The sequence below is a fragment of the Lutra lutra genome, chromosome 2 (genome assembly GCF_902655055.1).
Source record: "Lutra lutra chromosome 2, mLutLut1.2, whole genome shotgun sequence".
Taxonomy (NCBI): domain Eukaryota; kingdom Metazoa; phylum Chordata; class Mammalia; order Carnivora; family Mustelidae; genus Lutra; species Lutra lutra.
In genome coordinates, this window is record NC_062279.1 from 60565338 (window position 1) to 60584709 (window position 19372).

A 19372-nucleotide genomic window follows, 5' to 3' on the forward strand; every position below is an offset into this window, starting at 1 on the left:
TTCATCTATACCTCACAAACTAATATACATACATATGTGCACATATACACATATGTATTTGTTTACTTATAATTATCTATTTATTAGGTACATGTGTTATGTACACAGAATTTAGAACCTAATCCTGAGGTTGTCAAGTTTTATTTTAAATTGATCCCTGAAGTGATTATTTAAGAGCTTGTTTACATAACATAAGACAAAAACAGCTTTGTTGTTTTTAAGCAATAAATTCTCTTTTCAAGCAATAAAATGTTCCCTAAATTGATGTATGTGGTAATGAGGATATTTAGCAACTGGAAAATGAGAAGCAAGAGATGCACAATAATGTGATCTAAATGAGACACTCTCTGAATATAGCAGGTCTTGATTTACTAGTCAAGAATACTGAAAGAGCATCATCCATAGTATTTCTTCGGTTTCAAAAACATTTTCTCCTTTCATTAATCATCTTTGTGAAGTGTTATTGTTTTCTTACACCAGAGCTTTCCTAGGTTACTGCATGCCCAACCTGGCTTTCTATTTTTATATATGGAATTGCACATCTATTAAAAAATAGATTATGCTTAAAAAATAAGCCTGTTTTATTCTATGGGGAGAAAAATAGGAACAAAATGCTTTCAAGCAAGTACTCAAAGATAAAGAGACCAAAGCCATTTTTCTCTGAGGTTATTTGCTGTGGATCATAAACTCTAAAATACATTTATTTTTTACTTTCAAAAGTCTCCTCCCAAATTACCCACAACCATGATCAATATTATTTTTTTGAATCATGACTATGACTAAGCATACAGCCTCTACAAATCACAAGATGAATTTGAGATTTGGTCACTTTTTCATGAATTTGGGTTTATCCCTTTATTCAACCACTATGATTTAAGCATCTACCATATGCCAGTTACTGTTGGGAGGCATATCAATTCTAACACAGATTATGATCAGGATTATATAATTTGATTGAGTGTATCAGCTCAATTAGCCAAATTATCTCCTCTTTATCTTTATCTGGCATACACAGCCCAAACTACAATTTTAAACAGCTTCCATTTACATAAAGATTAAAAATTGGACAATACGTAAATAAAATTTATCTATCTCCCAGACCTCCAGGACTTTAAACATTAATGGAAGACATAATTACAGCACGATGTATGTGTGTGTGCTAACGTTTGCTTATGTAAAAACAATTTTTGGTTTCACGTGGGATAGGACTATGGATGAGAACAGGAGAGAACTTCCACTTTTTATTGTATGCTCTTGTATATTTGAATATTTATTTGAATAATTATTTAAATACGTATAAATTGTATAAATATAAATATTTATACTATTTTGTACCATTCGAATATTTGTACTATCTGTTTGTGCACATATTACTTTTAGTTTTAAAAAAATATGTCTGAAAACATTAGGGATGCTTTAGTACCAACAGGATAAAACTGAGAACTGAGAAAATCATCTGGAAATTATTTCACTTTTACCTCAATACCTGTAGAACTTTTATCTCAAATCCTCACCTAATTTTCTATGTGGAAACTCAGTAAGGAATTCTACTTTGTTATTAAAATATGTGAAAAAAGCAGCTATGTTTTTTAAGCATGGACAAGCCGATGCCAAAAAAATAAGGTGTGGGACTTATCTAGAATTAGGAGGTTTAAAAGTGTTCCTACACTATCAATACAGTGTAATAGTCTAGCACCCAGTACTGATATACAATGTTGTATAAAATGTTGTGACTTAGACTCAGCTCTGCCATATGTCCTGTAAATGGATGAGGTTGCCCGTCTCTCTTAGTGTCACAGTGTGGTGGTCCTCACGACCTCATTGACCAGGAGCTAGAAATTAGCAAAACTTCTTTCGACCTGTACTCAGAGAAACAGACCATCTTGGGGCAGTTCAGTGCCCTTGTGACTTTAGACTTAGCTCTGAATTGTGGACTCAGTCCTTGCAAGTTCAGCATGACAGACCTTAAAAACACCAAAAAACTGAGACTCCTCCAGAGTCAGCCTTGGCAGAGCCAAGAAAGCAAGAAATCTGGGGGCTTTCTGGGAGCACTGACCAGCAGAAAATGTTTTGCTTCTTTTTTTCTTTTTTCTTTTTCCCTTTGTGCATACTTTTTAACTTCTAAGGATTAATAGTTAATTTTGGAATAAACTGCTTTCACATTTTCTATCTGAACTACACTTGGTACCCTCGTATGAGAGAGCCTTGTATGTCCAAAGTAACTATGAATTTAGGGAAAAGCTAGAATGTTTTAGACATGCAAATATCCAGGTTAAATCAGCATCTTCACTGCTAAAAAAAGGTATGCATTCACAAGTGTAGGCCAAGAGTAAGTTCAGGAAGCACTGAAAATGCAAGGGAAAAAAAATATAGCTATATATATGTAAGAATAGTTTCTGGTTTACATAGCTGTAAAAAATATTATCCTGTTTACAAAGGATAAAGCAGGTAAGGTAGATCTGTGTTAGTTCAGTATATATCTGGATATAACCTAGACAAAAGAAGGCAAGGCTCAGAGCCACGCATAAAAAATAATCTCTTTTGTGTAAATAAAAAGAATGTACATATATTTTCTGCTATGTGATTAATTTTCTTTTTGAAAGAAAACAGAAGAAAAGGGATTAGGTATCAATGCAAAGGGATTAGGTTAAAGAATTATTATTATTCTTTAACTATGTATATGCATTTATTTAAAAAAAATATATATATATCAAGATTTTTCTTTATTTATTTGACAGAGATCACAAGTAGGCAGAGAGGCAGGCAGAGAGAGAGGGGGAAGCAGACTCCCTGCTGTGCAGAGAGCCTGATGCGGGGCTCAATCCCAGGACCCTGAGATCATGACCTGAGCCAAAGGCAGAGGCTTAACCCGCTGAGCCATCCAGGCACCCCTGTATATGCATTTATTTTTAAAAAATGTGCATAGCTTGTTATCTGGTGGAGGAATTACTGGCCATTTAAAAAATTTTAGACTATTTATGTTAAAAATACCTGTACAGTCAGGTATTTTAATGCAGAGTTGTAGACTTAAAGCTTTCAGCTGGAAGTATAATTAGCAATACTAAACACAAGACATAAATCGTGTGCCATGAAGGTAGTTTTCAATATTGTTCCTTATCATTCTCCCATTCATGGAATGGGCTCTTAAAAATGACTCAATAGTGGAGGTTGTGAAAAGGTGTTGCCATTTCTATAAGAATTAGTTTGTAGCAAAATATTACTGTAGGACAGGTATACTCCAAGTGAAGCCTCCAGACAGATATAGGAAATGTGGCCGAGGTGTCCGTTTAGACACCTTGTAAGGTGATCGAAATAGAAGTACCTCTTTCATTTTTCTATAAAGAAACAATGGTTTCAGCATGAAAGTAAAAAAAACAAATTAAATCACAAATGACATAAAGGGAAGATTACCTAACATATTTCACAAAGGAGAGGGGAATGACATTAATTTTTGCTTAGCACAATATGAGCACAACCAAATTGCTAGCTTTTTCCTGTACCTCATGACTCTGAACTAATTCTTCCACAGACTGAACATGGGGACACTGTTGGTGAGCCTTGCCTGTCCCTCTAGCCACCTGCCCCATTGTCTCTGGACCTGCCTTGCTTATTATAGCTTGCCCAAGAGTTAACAACTCATTTCTGGTCATGGTATGAAGGAATGATAGATGCAAGGAGGAAGGACTCATGAGGGAAAGAGTCAGCAACACGGGGAATGGCTGATTCCTTTCTGCCCGAAGAGAATCCACCTTGATTCTCCTTTGTTTGGATTTTTAAATCCATTGCATTATTAAGGGAACATTTTTGAATTATTGATAAGCTAGAATAACATGTTTGTCCATTTAAATCAATATTATTGAACCACGTTAGTTGTGATGTAGTCCATTGTTCTTCATTGTTCTTTTTTCTTAAATGGAAATTGCTTTTTTTTTTCTTCCTGATAATAGTGGTCATGGTAAACCATTTACACAAGAAAATGTAAAACAAAGTCAAAAGATATAAATCCATCACTGCCATTATAAACTATTTTTAACATTTTGCTATATATACTTTCGACTTTTTCCTAGGCATGTATATAGGCATGTATACATGGAAATATAATCATCCTTTACAGCTTTATATAAATTTCTACTTGGTTTTCTTTTTAACAATACATTGGGAACCTCTTTCCATATTACATATGGTTTATTATGACATCACCCTGAAGACTTGCAAAACATTTTATAATCTTACTGTAGGTACACTTCTGCCATAGGCGCAACGATCTGTCTCTTCACTACATTGCCTCCTGGTTTCTCCTGAATTTGAATATTTTGGCTGCCTATTGTTATCTATCTCTTCTGCATTCTGTAGGTCTTTGCTTTTAACCCCCACTCTCTTCTTACCACTGTTTTTATTTGAAATAAAATTAGAATTGTTTGGGAAATAAGAGTAAATGGACTCCAAATAAGGGCTTCTTTGAGTAAAGTGTGAAAATATCAGGCCACATATTGTGAGTTGACTATTTGGAGACATTTTCTGCCTTGCTCTTGAAGGCTTAGATGTGTTCTGGAGAGTTTAAAGTCCAAAGCAAGTGTGATATTCCCTTAACTGCATGGGCAGACTAGACTCACTAGACTTATGGTTAGATCTATCACTGATCCTAAAAAAACCTTTTTGTTGCTCTTTACTTTCATAACTTGCTTAAAAAAGACACTTCTCCTAAATAGAAAACCAGTGTTCACAGGGACCATGAGGCATGTATCAGGTCAAATTAAAAAAAAATTCAAATATCAGAATGCATAGTGTTAATCAGATTGGTTTTAGACACTGAAAAATTTAAGAGGAAATAAAGCAATTTGTTTCAGGTCTTAAGGAGAATGTGAAATATCTGTAGCACATCCTCAAAGTAAAACTGTCTCACAATTTGTTGTGGCTTTTTAGAAAGTATTGACTTTTAATGTTTCTGATGGTTCCTTTGTAAGGATCATTTTAATTCTTTGAGCCCATTTCTTCATCTTAAAATCTGAGATAATGATTTCTGTTTTACAGATCATAGTAAGGATCAACTGGAATAAGATCTATAAAAACACATTGTAGAAATATTAAGTGCTATATAAATTTAGGGTTATGTTATTATAGGGTAAGTAGAACAGATCCATTCAGCATTACATATAGTAAAGATAATGCAAAATTTTAAGACAAATCTACGAGTATAATGACTTATGGAGAGGAAGATGGATGAACTTGACAGTATGCTTAATTGGTCCAGAGGTGTTTTTTTTTTTTTTTAAGATTTTATTTATTTATTTGACACAGAGAGAGAGAGAGAGACAAAGAGAGGGGGAATCCAAGCAGGGGGAGTAGGAGAGGGAGAAGCAGGTTTCTCGCTGAGCAGGGAGCCCGATGTGGGGCTCGATCCCAGGACACTGGAATCATGACCTGAGCCAAAGACAGATGCTTAATGACTGAGCCACACAGGTGCCTGGTCCAGAGCTTTAGAAGTCTAAAATGCATTCCCTATTTTACCAGTGGCTTTCATGATAACCTTGAGCAAAATGAAATTTACCACCAATGTTATAAAAAAGACTGAGATCTTACATAGCAATGGCCTTAGTCTGAGTTACTCAAAACTGATGATGCAGCAATAGATAGAACATACAAACTAGGTACACTGTAAAAACTTTACATTAGAATTCCCAGTCCAGCTGTGTACACGAATATAGGTATATGCATAACTATTGTACAGGAAAGAAGAAAAGAAAACTCATATTTATCGGGGAATTGGTAGATGCTGGGTGTCTTGTTATATTTTGGCATACATTACTTCATTTAACTATAGCAGAGCAAAAAGAAAAAGGCAAAATTGATATAGGAAACAGGATGTGGATAGGTAAGGTATTTCTGTGTGTGGTGGCTCAGATGCAGTGACAAAGCCTAGAACAGTGGATCTGAGTTACTTCCTCTTCTTTGTCTCCTTAGTGGACTTTTTTTTTTCTTAGTGGGCTTCTAATAACTATGAAATCAGTTTATAAGTGGGCAGAGAAAAAGATGAGAAACTAAGAGTTCCAGGCAATACCCCAATAAAATAATTCACCATAATAGTTTAAAAGTTGAATTTTGGGGGGTCCCTGGGTGAGTCAGTCTGTTAAGCATCTGCCTTCTGCTCAGGTCATGATCCCAGGATCCAGGAATTGAGCCCCGTGTTGGTCTCCTTGCTCAGCGAGAAGCCTGCTTCTCCCTCCCTCTGCTGCTCCCCCTACTTGCGGTCCCTCTCTCTCAAATAAATAAATAAAATCTTAAAAGAAGTAGAACTTTTTATATAATCAACCGATCTAACCATAGATTTTCAGGAATAAATTGTTAAATTTCTTTTTACCTGACACTAGAGAAATACAACACTTGGTATCTCAGCTACTAATTCTAAAGATAATAACACCCATCGTGTGTTTGCTTCGTCCAGGCACTCTTCAGGGTCTCATGCGTGTTCCTTCTTTAGGACTTGAGGTGCTTACGACGATGGGTCCCTAAAGACGTCCACATCTTAATTCCCAGAGCGTGTGCATGTATCACATGGCCAAAGGGACTCTGCAGGTGTGATTAACGATTCTGGGAGGGGGTGGGGAGGACAGTATCCTGGATTATCCAGGTGAGCCCTATGTAATCACAGGGATTCCTGTAGGGAAAGAGGGAGGCAGGAGAGTTGGGGCCAGAGTGAAGCTAACGAGGAAGACTGGACACTTCTGGCTTTGAACATGGAGAAATGGGACAGTTTCTAGAAGCTAGAAAGGGCAAGGACATGGGTTCTCCCCTAGAGTCCTCAGAAAGGAAGGCAGCCTTGCCCAAACCTGATTTTAGCCCAGTAAGAACCACTTTGGACTTCTGAACAACAGACTTATAAGTCTGTGTTGTTTTAAGCCACTAAATTTGTGGTAATTCTTTGGAGCGGCAATGGGAAACCAATGAAATTCTCATAATAATTCTATGAGATACACACTATAATCGTCTCCAATTCACAGATGAGCAAACTAAAGCACCGTTTCTCAAAGATATACAACCACTGAAGTGTGGTCCTGGGGTTTGAGTGCAGACAGCCTGATTTCAGAGCCCATGGACTGGAAGCCTCCTACTATCCAGCTTGGGGTTCTAATAAATAGAATCTTTAGAGTCATATTGCCAATGCTTCCACCTTTAAGACCCTTGACCTCACCTATGGATGTGCCTAATGCCCAGTCCTAGAGGTAGGGCACAGGCTTCTTTTAATGCCTTCAAAGTTGGTACAACCACGAACACCAACAACAAATTCTAATTCAGCCCATTGGTAAAAAATGCATCCCTAGAATTGTGCCCAGTTCCAAAAGCTTAAATAACTGGAAGCAGTACCTTCTGCTAGTGCTATATGTTGTCAAGATTAAAAAAAATTAATATATTGTAAATCTTATGCCATTTGGGAAATATTTTTAAAATTGCGATATTTTATTTTATTATTATTATTTTACATATATTTTAAGATTTTATTTATTTATTTGACCCAGAGAGAGAGAAAGCACAGCAAGGAGAGTGGCAGGTGCAGGGAGAGGGTGAGGGATAAGCATGCTTTCCACTGAGCAGGGAGCCCGATGTGGGGATCCATCCCTGACCTTGGGATCATGACCTGAGCCGAAGGCAGATGCTTAACAGACTGAGCCAATCCAGGTACTCCCCACCCCAAAACTGGGATATTTTAAAAGAAAATATCAAGTTAGCTCTTGTAGAGAAAAAAAAATTATAAAATTTGAAAATACCTGACAAGAAAATGTTTAAGCAAGTTTTTTAGCAGTTTTAAGCTATTCCAAGAATGCTCCGAATGGGCAGATATGGGTCTTAGCTCTGTGCTTGACTCTCAGCAGACAAGAACGAAGTCCAGGGAACAAGTAAATGCATAAATATTGAATCAGCATATGGACATACATATGTGTTTTACCATCCAATTATGAGCAAAGGTGTCCTCAAATATTTTGGAGCCTATGTTTGGTTATTATTATCACTTTAATTTAATAGAAGCTTCTTTGTGAGGTGAGGAAGTGCTGCCTTTGCTTTATTCCCTGACTTCTGTCTATGCTTTTGGCCTCATGAACAGAGGTGGTGTAGCAATGGTGGTTAGGAACCCTGGCTTTGGAATCTGCACTACCTGGGTTTGATTCCAGTTCACTTGCTTGTTACTTGGATGACTTCCATCCAGTTAGTCAACCTTGGTGCCCTCATTTAAAAATAGGCATCGTAATGTTTACCTCTTATTTTACAATGAGGATCAGAAGTCGTAATGTATATAAGCATTGCCTGGCCCATAGAAAGTACTCAAGAATGGTAGCAATATAAAATTCACATTTATCATCACAGACTGACTCTTGTTTCTGATGTCATCCAGAAAGTATAACATGCAAGTCAGATACCCATCTTTTTAGAATATCATCCTTCTAGAAAACAGAAAGAAAAATAGTCACTATAAACTATTTGAGTCTCACATATGCTTTACATTAGTGAGTCTGTTTAGAAGGCTTGAATTCATCTTCATCTTTTTAGTGACGTTGGTCCTTAGGAAGTTGGAGGATGAAGGAAAGATCAGATTTTAAACTTTAAGTGAGAAGATGGAGAGAAGGGGTCAGTGGTTTCCCCCGTAGTCTCATCAGAGTGCAGAAGGTGGCTTATTATTAATGAGCATCTACTTTGTGCCCAACGCTTTACAAATATTATCTCACTAATCCTCTTGGCAGCCCTTTGGAAGGTATGAAGACCACCATTTTACACATGAGTGAAATGAGTCACTGAGAGGCCCAGGTTACTTCTTTCAAAGTCACACAGGGTATGCTGGGATTCAGACACAATATACTGGGCAGCCTTCAGGTAGGACTATTTTCCCAAACAGTCCTGAATGATGGCATATGATTGTGAAATAAAATGCATGTTACTCACTAGAAATGAGTAATGATTTATACTGAAAGGGTTATTGAGTGGCAAGCAGCACACGGACATAATTTTTGTAATTATTCTGTCATACTGCAAAATAATTTTTCTTCGACAACATAATCAGCCCATTTCTGGCTGAGTCAAGCACCTTCTGCTAGCTTGCTGCTTCCCATTATGCTACTTTGAGGACAGAGGGCAGCTTACACAGGCAATTTTTAAAGCAAGTTTTCCTCGATGCTGGTCAACATATTTTTTACTCCATCCAGGAAGATTACAATTTGGAGATCAAGGAGCCATTAAGATTCGGTGCTGGAGCTGAAAATCCTCACAAAATCTAAAGTTGGACTTTCTAATTTGTTCCAGAATGACAGAAGCCACCAGTCAGATTCTCAGAACCACCAGAACAGATTGACTTGCCTATAGGACATCACACATAATCTAGGTCAGGCAAAATACTTCATATTTTATTATTGAAATTCCTCATTGCTTTCCCTTCCAAAATAATGATATGTCAAGAATCATTTGACATAGGATTGCAAATAGAGCAAAAAGAATTCGTGTTTGTATTATGATATATACCGACAGCAATTACTATATAAATAATTTAATTTTTTTCTAGTTTCATTTTGATTTTAAGTAACCAAGATTCCCTTTTAAGGTTTCAACACTGACTTACCATTGTCTTCAACAGAGAAGTAGAAAATATCCTTTGTTGCTCTGCTGCCTTCATTCAAGACATAGCAGATCTTCCTTTCATCAACGTCAGCTAATAAAAGAGCAAGTATCACTCATCATATTGGCACAATAGAAAATGAGTATAAGAACTTCAATGGTTTAAGGCATGAAAATATGGCAATAAAGAAACTTAAAAATGATTAAATGCATACAAATCTAACTTTTAAAAAATGATTAAGTGAAAATGAATCAAATTTTTCTTAAAGTTACACTGGCAAAAATAGAACGTTAGATTAAACTTTTGTTACTGTGCTATGTGTATGATCTCTAGGATAATCCCCAATAAGAAAGACATTCCAGCGATCCATGTTTTACAACACCCTGGCCCTCTATGGAAAGCTGAGTCCATCTGGTTCTGTATAAGCCTGGAGCTTGGAATGACAGTGGTTATTCATTAACTATTAGTCAAATGAATTTAAGCAAGAATAACTGCAGTATTCTAAGAAAAAAGAAAATGGGAATAAAATCATGATTTTGTTATTACCTATTCTCTTGGATTTTTAAGATTTGTCACTTCGTTTGTAATTGTGGTTTTTTTTTTTTGGTATGGATAACTATTAGTATATTAAAGACAATATGCATTTTGGAGGTATTTATTTATAAAGATAATTCTTATAAAACCACATGATTTCATTGGCTTTAGAAGCAATTCTGAAAATGTAACTGGACTATTTTTTAACCCTTCATAAGTTTTAATTTAAGATTGCATTCCATGTATCTCTTCACATATCATGCATAAAGCTACATGAAATAGTTTTAAGACAATGTAAAGAGATGCCAAAGACAGCAGGTGTCACATTACTTGGGAAAACAGAGGAGCCTGCTTCAAATTCACCACTAGTAGTGATGACAAATATATTTTTAAAAAGTTCTTTAAAACATATCTCACCACACACTTAGGAAAATTTAGTTCTATGCTTTTTTTTTTTAGATACATAAGTTACATTTGAATACTACAATAAAATGTGCAGTGTAATATTTATCTCCCAAAGCTAAATACACAAAATATCATCTTCAGAAATCTAAACTTACTGACAAACCAGGGAAACAATTCCTAGGTTTGTCATTGACTTAAAATTTGAAATTAAACTGATACTACCAAAATTAATGTAATCTTATCTTACAGGGGGATTTCAGAAGCAGAAACTGTCCACATGCATTCTGCAATTTTAGGGCATAACTACCAGCTTTACTAAATGTCCGAGAGTTAAATGGGCATCCTGATGAGATGGCTGGAAAAGGACTAGTTGCCCTTTTTTATTACCAGAATAATCTCATATTCCATCATATTTCATTAGAATCAAAATCTTTCTGTCAGTGGGCTGAGGTTGGGAAAATTTTATACAGAATTGGGAGATCCGATCTGCTCAAGGAGAGGGAAGGAGGCATCGGGGACATTGTTACTAACCTTGCACAAACACTCGCGTGCTCTGGTTTCCAAGGCGAGTGTTGATAATGAAGCCATGTTCTGGTCCTCTGGTCACTTTATACTTCAGAAACCCATGGAAACTGTCTTGATCCTCTGCCCTCAAAGATCTGTTGGTAATCAGGAAGCTCACGTGTCCAGTGTGAAGGCACTTCAAGGCTGACATGCCTCTGTCAATGGCAATCTGGGGGAGTCTGTTGTCTAGAGAGTTTATGTGGATCCTCATTACCTGAGGTTTGTGTGTCTCTAGGACAGTGTCTGGGAAGACATAGAAATCAGCATGAGTGCCATCTGTCACAGTGAAGGAGAAACTGTCTTCAGTTGTCTTGCTCCCATCATGCCAGTAGCTAATCAGGTTCTCATTCAGGTCCCGCTTGGTGAAGGTGGTCACAGGATGACTGCCATTATACAAAATCCTACCATGGATGGGGAGCTGGGTGACAGTGAAGAGGAGAAGATCATCAGGAGTATCCTTGTCTTCCACTGTCAACTCAAAGGGAGTGATGTGTTTGCCTTCCCCTTTCTGCAGTATTAATTTATGGATGGTCAGGATAGGTTTCTTATCATCCACATCTGTGATGAAGATCCTGAAGGCTCGGAACACGGGGCTGAGTCCATCAGTCACTTGAAACTCAAAGCTGTCCATCTTTATCTCATCATTTGAAGTGTGGGCATAGAATATTTTGTTGCTAGCCAACTGAAGCTGAGTGAAAGAGGCAATGGGCTTCCCAGGGTGGTCGGAGCTCTCCAAGTGCCCCAGGCTAGGAGCCTGTGTGATTCTGAAGTGAAGCTGTTCATTGGAGCTGTTGAGGTCACTGGGAATAAGCAGATTGGTGGTAAGGGTCACTCTGCCACCTTCTGTCAGGGTCAGCCCTTTGCTAACCACCTCAGGGAAGGCCCTGTTTAAGCTCCCAATGGTGATGTAGAAGTAGCAGCCTATTGAAGGGTTAATCCCATCAGTCACATCGAACTTGATAATGTCAAGAACTCCATCTTGGCCTGTGTGGGTGTAACAGATGAGGTTTCTGTCAATCTCATCCTGGGTAAAGTTCATTCCTAGGGTGAGGTTATTTCTCACCTCCCCTCTGGGTTTTCTCAGCCGCTGTAGAAGCCCTTGTTGAGGCCCTGAACGGAGGACAAAACTGAGGCTCTTTTTACTGGAGTCCAAATCTGTGGCCTTAAGGACCCAATTTGTGATGACCTCAGTGTGTCCAGTCTCTACTTCCAGCCCAGCATTGGTGGTCAGTTGAGGGGTTTCATCATCCACCAGGATCACCATAATGGGAATCTTCCTGTGGGTGGTATGCTTGCCATCACTCAGCCAGACCTCAAAACTATCCTCTGTGGTCTCAGAGTCATCATGCTCGTACACAATAGTGGAGGCCTCCTGGATTTCCTGTAAGGTGAAGCTGTGGATGGGCTGGCTGCCTGTGGCCAGCTGCTGGACGATTCGGCCATGCTGAGGAAGGGCTGTGAGCTGAAAGTGAAGCTCATTTGGTGGCAAGTCAGCATCTGCTCCATTGAGCAGTGGGGTGTCTATGACCAGGCTCATCCCCTCTAATACCACAAACTCACCGGCAAAGAGTTCAGGGTGCTCGTCATTGGTGGGTAAGATGATTATAGGGAAGAAGACATTTGGGGAAAAGTTGATGCCATCGGAACAATGAAAGGTGAATTGATCTTTTTGTGGCTCTACCCCCTTGTGAATACTCTGTACATAACTGATGTGCCTTGCTTGGACATCTTTGATAGAGAAAGCACTGATGGGGCTACCAGCCCGTAATTCTTTTGAGCCAGGAGCTGGTGCAATGTTTTCCAGGTAGCCAGAGGCTGGCTGACCAGTCACTGTGCATAGGATTTCATCTTGGGGTGTATCCACATCTTCAATATTGAGATGTCGTAAGGTCAAGGGACTCTTACCACCTTCATCAACAATATAGGACTCCCCCACCAAGACTGTGGGTGCCACATTATCCACAGGCAGCACAACCACTTGCACCTGCACTCTCTCCACTATGCTGTCTCCCACCACCCATTGATAAGAATCCTTGGAAAGGGTGAGGCTAAAGGTATCATGTTGTTTCTGTAAGCCAACTTCACCCCCAGTGTGGACATAGACTACTGCCCCACTGATGAGGTCCTCTTGGGTGAATCGTCCTGCAGGTAAACCATTCACTAGAAGAGTACCCAATTTGGGACTATCCTCCATAATGAAAGATAGCATCAAGTCACCTGCACCCTTCTTTTTGCCACGTATCATGCCTATGGTGATCCTAGTGGCTCTTCTCTCTAGTACATCTATGGAAACATTTAATAATGGACTACCTGTAATAGAGATCCTGGGACTTTTATAAGCTGCAGCAGGATGCACAGAAATCTGGACGGTGATGGGTATGTGGTGCACCCTGTCACTTACCTCCAGAAAGAAGGTGTCATTGGTAGACTGGTCTCTGCTGTGCTGGTAAGAGACCCTCCCATTAATAATATCAGCTTGCATGAAAACTTCCCCTGGAACCATATGTTTGTTTAAGTAGTGCAGGTGTCCATGTTGGGGACCCCAGACTAATATGAAGACAATCTGGTCAACATTAGTGTCAGGATCTATGACATCCAGTTCATTACTGCTGAGGATAAAATTTCCTCCCTCTAAGACAGTAAAGCCTCTATTGGTGACTTCTGGAGGCTGGTTGTCCACAGGCTTCAGGAATAATGTGAATGTTCCAGGTACACTGTTGCCTGCAGCATCCTCTACTTGGTAGGTGAACTGTAAAACCCGTGGTACGACACCCAGCTTCTTCTGTGGTGGCTGGTAGGCAACTTTATGGAGATTTACCTGGGCCTGGGTGAAGTTCATGATGGGCATATCTGGTGAATCAGCGAGCACAATTTCTCCAGCCCGGACTTGGTGGTTGTCATCTGTGTCAGTTGGGGGTGTCAGTAAGGTGTACCACAGATTCTGGTCATCTGAGTCCTGGTCAATATATTGGAGAAATTTCTTCTGGAAGTGAGTGAGTTGGTACTGGTGCACAGTCATTTCTAGGGTAGTTCCTGGAAATAGTTCTGGACTCTGCAGATCCACTGGTTGGACCTTGATGGTGAAGAAGTGCTGGTTGGATAGGTTGGGTGGGTCATGGTCATCTTGTACATGGAAAGTCAGCTGAGCCATTACAGGTTGAGGGCTATGGGGTCCAAGATGGCGGTAGAAGAGTTTCCCTTCCATGATGTCTTGCTGAAGCCACTCAGTCACCACCTTCTCATAAAGTCCTTCTTTTTCCACATAATACCAATCTTCATCTTCAGGGGACAGAGGTGGTTCAGCCTGCCGCAGGAACATCTCCCCCAGGTGCTGAGTTGAGTAGGAGGAACCAGGGGCCAGATCCCACCCTCTTTCTTCCTTTTTTTCTTCTAGAGGCTGGTCTTCCAGCACAAAGTGGATGGTTGAGTCATCAGAGTCAGGATCAGTAGCACTCAGGACAAAGGGGGAAATCTGGACCACCTGTCCTTCTGTAATCGAGAGCCCATTGTTGGCCTTGACCTTTGGTGGTTCATCATCAACAGGTATGATGGTGACAGGGAAGAGGAATTCCACCTGGTGGCACCCATCCTCCATCCGAAAAATGATATTATCACTGTAGGTGTTGCTGCCGTCATGCTGGTACACCACTCGCCCTGCTGCCAGGTCTTCTGGTGTGAAATACTTACACCCAGCTGGTGCCCCAAGCACCACCAGCTGCCCGTGTCTCAAGCCCCTTACTGCAGTTACTATCACCTCTTCTAGATTATCATGATCCCCAATCTGAAGGCTGTGGGTGCTGGACAGAGGCTTTAACTGACCTTCAAATAGCAGCAGTCCTTGGTTACATCTAGCCACTGGGGCTAGGGTGTTCATGGGTTTCATTATCACCATGAAGGCAAAGGGGTCTGAGGTGGCGCCATCTCCGTCTACCACCTCCAGCTCCAGCTGGAAGAGGTGCTCTGAATCCAGTTTCTCTGTTGGGGGCTGGTAGGCAATTTTCAGGTCCCGTAGCTCGCGCTGGGTGAAGAAAGATACTGGAAGACCCAGAGGGTCATCAGTGCTGACTAGGTACCCCTGGTGCCCTGGCGTGGTTGTGGGGGCACTGCGAATGTTGAAGACCAGGTCATCAGGGTCAGACTCCTTGTCATCTGCAGCCAGTGCGTCAGGGGTTAGGGCTGTTAGTAAGAACTGACTGACCTCCATCATCATCAGGGCCGCAAAGCTGGGCGTAGGTGCAGTGTTCTCTGCTCCCTCATGGATGCTCACCAGCAGCTGGAAGTGCTCGCGGGACAGCACCTCCTCTGACCCAGCGCCTCCTTCCTCTGGCCCTAGCAGCTCTGCCATCAGGGGCACATAGTCCCGATTGGGCGACAGGGTAGTGGCAGTATGCTGATATCGCACCCCAGCTCTGACAAAAGCCTCACAGTCTACCCTCTTGCCTCTGGGGAGAGGAGCCCCCATGGCGTCCACCAAACGCCCATATTTGGGCAGCGGACCGCCCTGGGGAGGAAGAAGGGTGAGCCAGCACCTGCTGGTGGTAGAGGGTCCGTTCCCCAGGGAGGCGAAGTCCAGCACTCTCTGGTCGATGGCTTGGCTCCAGCCCCGCAGCCTCTCCACCGACAAAGGCCTGTTGCGGGTCACCAGCTCCGGCTGGGAGAAGACCAGGTCCACATCCAGCGTGAAGGGCAGTACCAGCGTGTAAGTCGGGGCGTCATAGCGCAGCTGCAGCCGCACCCGAGCGCGTCCCGGGCTTCGGGAGCCGAAGTGAGTGTACTGGACCTGGCGGGGGCCGAAGGTGCAGGGGAAGCGGCCGGGGGAGAGCGCACCGTGGCTCAGCGGCAGGGCGTCCAGCACCGTCACCTCGCACCGGTGCCCGGGCTGCACTCGAATCACCAGGTCCCGGAGCGGATCGAGCCAAAGCGAGCGGCCCGCGGGAACCCGGAGTCCGGGGTTAGCGATCAGGACGCTGGGGCTGTGGGGGTTATTGCAGGCCAGTGCATCCCAGGTGGGCAGGTAGAGCGCAGGGTGGGGTTCAGTCCCAGGCGAGGGTGCCTGTCCCTGTAGCACCGGACAGCTCAGGAGCACGTACGCGAGCGCCAGGAGAAGCTGCCGGGGCATCCCAGCGGGGCGCGGAGAAGTCCCAGCCATGGGACCTTGACGCTGGGATACCTGGAGAGTACCCTGTCCAGAGAGGGGCGGCTCAACGGCAGGTGCAGGCTGGGGAGGAGGAGGCTGCTGTCCAGCTGGGAGCCGGGGCGCGGACTCAGCAGGAGCCAGTGGTCATGCTCCAGCTGTGGCAGGTAAAAGCAGCGGGGAGAGAGGGCTCTGCTCAACTCCTGCCCTGCCCGCGTCCCAAGCCTCTCCTCGGCTGGCTCCGGGGACCGCCTAGATATGCTATGCCTGCAGACCTCGCGAGGGTGCCGGAGTTCGCCCCTCTGCTGCTTTGTGCCTTTAACCTCGCTACCTTACTGACCTTCGTGCCCGGAGGGGTAGTCGGCCACTGTGCAGCCCCGGTTGCCTGCTTCAAACCATCTGGTCGGGATATTCTTCCCGGGTGTCTCGAAGAGACTGTTCTTTAGGACTGGGAGACAGACTGCGACTGTACCCGGGTCAGTTCTGTGCGTGGAAGACTGCGCTCCATTCCTCCAGGCAACGGTGTTTCTGATAGCGGGGAGAGCCACCATTCCTCTTCCTTACCGCTGACAGGCGTGCATTTTCTAGCCAAAATTGAGTCTCACTTCGGACATAAAAGAAGCTGGTGGGAGCTATTTTGCAAATGGGATTTTCTAGCTGCCCGTCTGATGAAGTAGCTTATTCCTAGATCTTGTAATTCGGTGCTTCCAAAATAACCCTGGCATTTTTCTTCACTCAGTTCTGGAGGAAAAAGATTAGCATCCAGGCTGGCGAACTTGAACAGCTTTTAAAATCTGTTTCTAATCAGTGGGTCTCACCACACAACCCAGTGTGCAGACTGGCTTCCTTCCATTTTTTTAAGAATGTGGTTTCCTTATCTGATCAACAGTGACTCCTGAGTCTATTAGATATGCTGTATCCTAAATACTTTCTTTGTAGAAAAATATATAGTAGCCAGAGGCTAGAATGTCAAGAGAAACAGTAGCAGAGAAAATAGCCCAGGTACCTGGATCAATTTCTGTGAATTAATCTATTTAACACTTGGATTGGAATTAGGCTCGCTCTTTGTGGCTTTTAGTTAAGGATGCCTCCCCTGGGTGGGTGTAATATTAGCTACTTAGTCTCATATCCTTTTTTTTTTTTTTAAGGATTTTATTTATTTATTTGAGAGAAGAAAAAAAGAGAGAGTGCACAAATGCAGGGAGGGGCATAGGATGGGGGGGGGGGGAGCAGCAGACTCCCTGCTGAGCTGAGCCTGGAGGGGATGGAGCTCAATCCCAGGACCCTGGGGTCTTGACCTGAGCCCAAGTCTGATACTTAGCAGACTGAGCCATCCAGGTCTTCATGTCTAGTTTTTTTCAAATATTAGGGGTGTCCATTTAGGCACAGGGCCGACTATTCTTTTCCTGTAATTAAAATTGTAATGTGCTATCTTATGCAATTAATGTAAATGTGAGACTTGTTGATGTCAGTGAAAATAGTTGTGTCCTAAGCTATAATGATAAAATATGGCTTCGAGGGGAATATATGTGTACAATGTTATCCTCAAATTATTTTATTTTACTGTGCTGCAGAAGCCTGTTTTATGCATTTCAGCAGCAGCAGCACTGACTCCCAGAGCAGAAATAATCTGCTTTTGGCTTGAAAGCATTAATATTCTCTTTAAATATTTTATTTAGCAAGTGAAAGGCCATGGGTCTATATAATCCACAAGGTGGAATGCTAGTACACCTCATTAGCACAGATTAGGCAGATTGGTTCATATAATTGAATATTAAGAGAGAGTAAATTTGAAACAAAGTATTTAGCAAATTATGCTGGTCCAGTGTGTCTAGAAATTATTTAAAAAAATATTTTAAATTGAAGCAGGTAAAATTCCATTTTAAATGAAAGAGACATTATATTTCATAATGCTACTGCCTTGTCCAAAGGATAGTTTTTCTATAATAGAACTTTTTTGCATATATTAAACTTTACCAAATGAATATTCCTGTATGAGTGTAATTTTGATTCCTGTCCAAGCACCACTCACTCTGGGCAACTATGTTGTCCATGAGCTATTTTTATTATAGAGATGAGGGTAGGGACTGGAGGTGACAGAAAACTAAGCTACTAGGTTTTTAATTTTGTCCTCTGACCCTCCCCCTCCAGGTAACATTCTCTCTACTGTTCTCCTGTTCTTCCCTACCACACTTCTTAAAAGTGGGGTTTCGTTTTTCCTGTTATCTACATAACTTTTTCTCCCACTCACTCCTGCTTAGAACACTCCAGTCTGGTTTCCACTTTAAAAACATCAGTAAAATTCTATGTCAGGTCATTAATAACCACCATGTGGCAAAAATCCCATGACTATTTCTCATCTTGTCCATTTGCCACATCCTTCTGGTTTTCTTCCTTCTTTGTGGTTTAAGTCCATCTTCTTCAGAAAGTCTTTTTCCTATGCTCCCCAAGCCATATTAAATCGGTTTGTAATTCCACATTTGGGGATAACATGATTAAACTGCATGAGAGCAGGGAGCTTGCAGTATTGACCCGTGATAGCCATTGATGCCAAGGAGTTGTGCATAACGGGTACATAAAAGTATTTACTGTTTGAATGAATAAGAAATTGAGAAGTAGTAATCATGTACTGTGAAGTCTAGGTGCCAGGCAAACAAACAAAAAAACTCACAACAAAAACAAGAGAAACCAAACCAGTACAAGTATAAGATGGCTTCTTTTGTAATCGAAAACAAGTCCATCTGCCTGATGTGCAGCAAAAACAATCACTGAGACATTGGGCACCGAAAGAAAGGGTTGATTTTGGAGGCAGCCAAAGGAGAGCTGGAGGAGACAGGAGGGCAAACATCTGATCCACCCTGCTGCAAGAGGACAGTCAGGGAAATTTAAAGACAAATGGGAAAGGTCTGGGTAAAAGTTGCAGCTGTGCTTATCAGTCCTGTTAACCCTTTGGTTACCAGTGTCAATCCCCACTGTCTTTTGATTATGGCTCATTCTTGAGGGAATTGGGATAATGACCCTTCTAGTTACTTCCTGCTAAAATGGGGCAAAGAGCAGGATTAGAGGAATGGAAACTCTTTACATTCATTTAGAAAACTTTAGCTCCAAGTTGAAACCCAATATTCTATATTACCAGA

At 41.5% G+C, this 19372-nt stretch overlaps 1 protein-coding gene across 2 annotated transcripts in view; it reads right to left on the minus strand.

The window, feature by feature from the left end:
• Window positions 1–16527, minus strand: part of FREM3 (FRAS1 related extracellular matrix 3) — an 84120-nt gene extending 67593 nt beyond the window's left edge. For both annotated transcript variants that reach the window (XM_047717551.1, XM_047717550.1), the window contains exons 1-2: window positions 11069–16527; window positions 9602–9691 (exon numbers count right to left, since the gene is read on the minus strand). In XM_047717551.1, coding sequence (XP_047573507.1) covers window positions 9602–9691; window positions 11069–16250 — 5272 coding nt within the window. In that variant the 5' untranslated portion in view covers window positions 16251–16527. The remainder of the gene's footprint in view (window positions 1–9601; window positions 9692–11068) is intronic.
• Between the last annotated feature and the right edge of the window lie 2845 nt (window positions 16528–19372).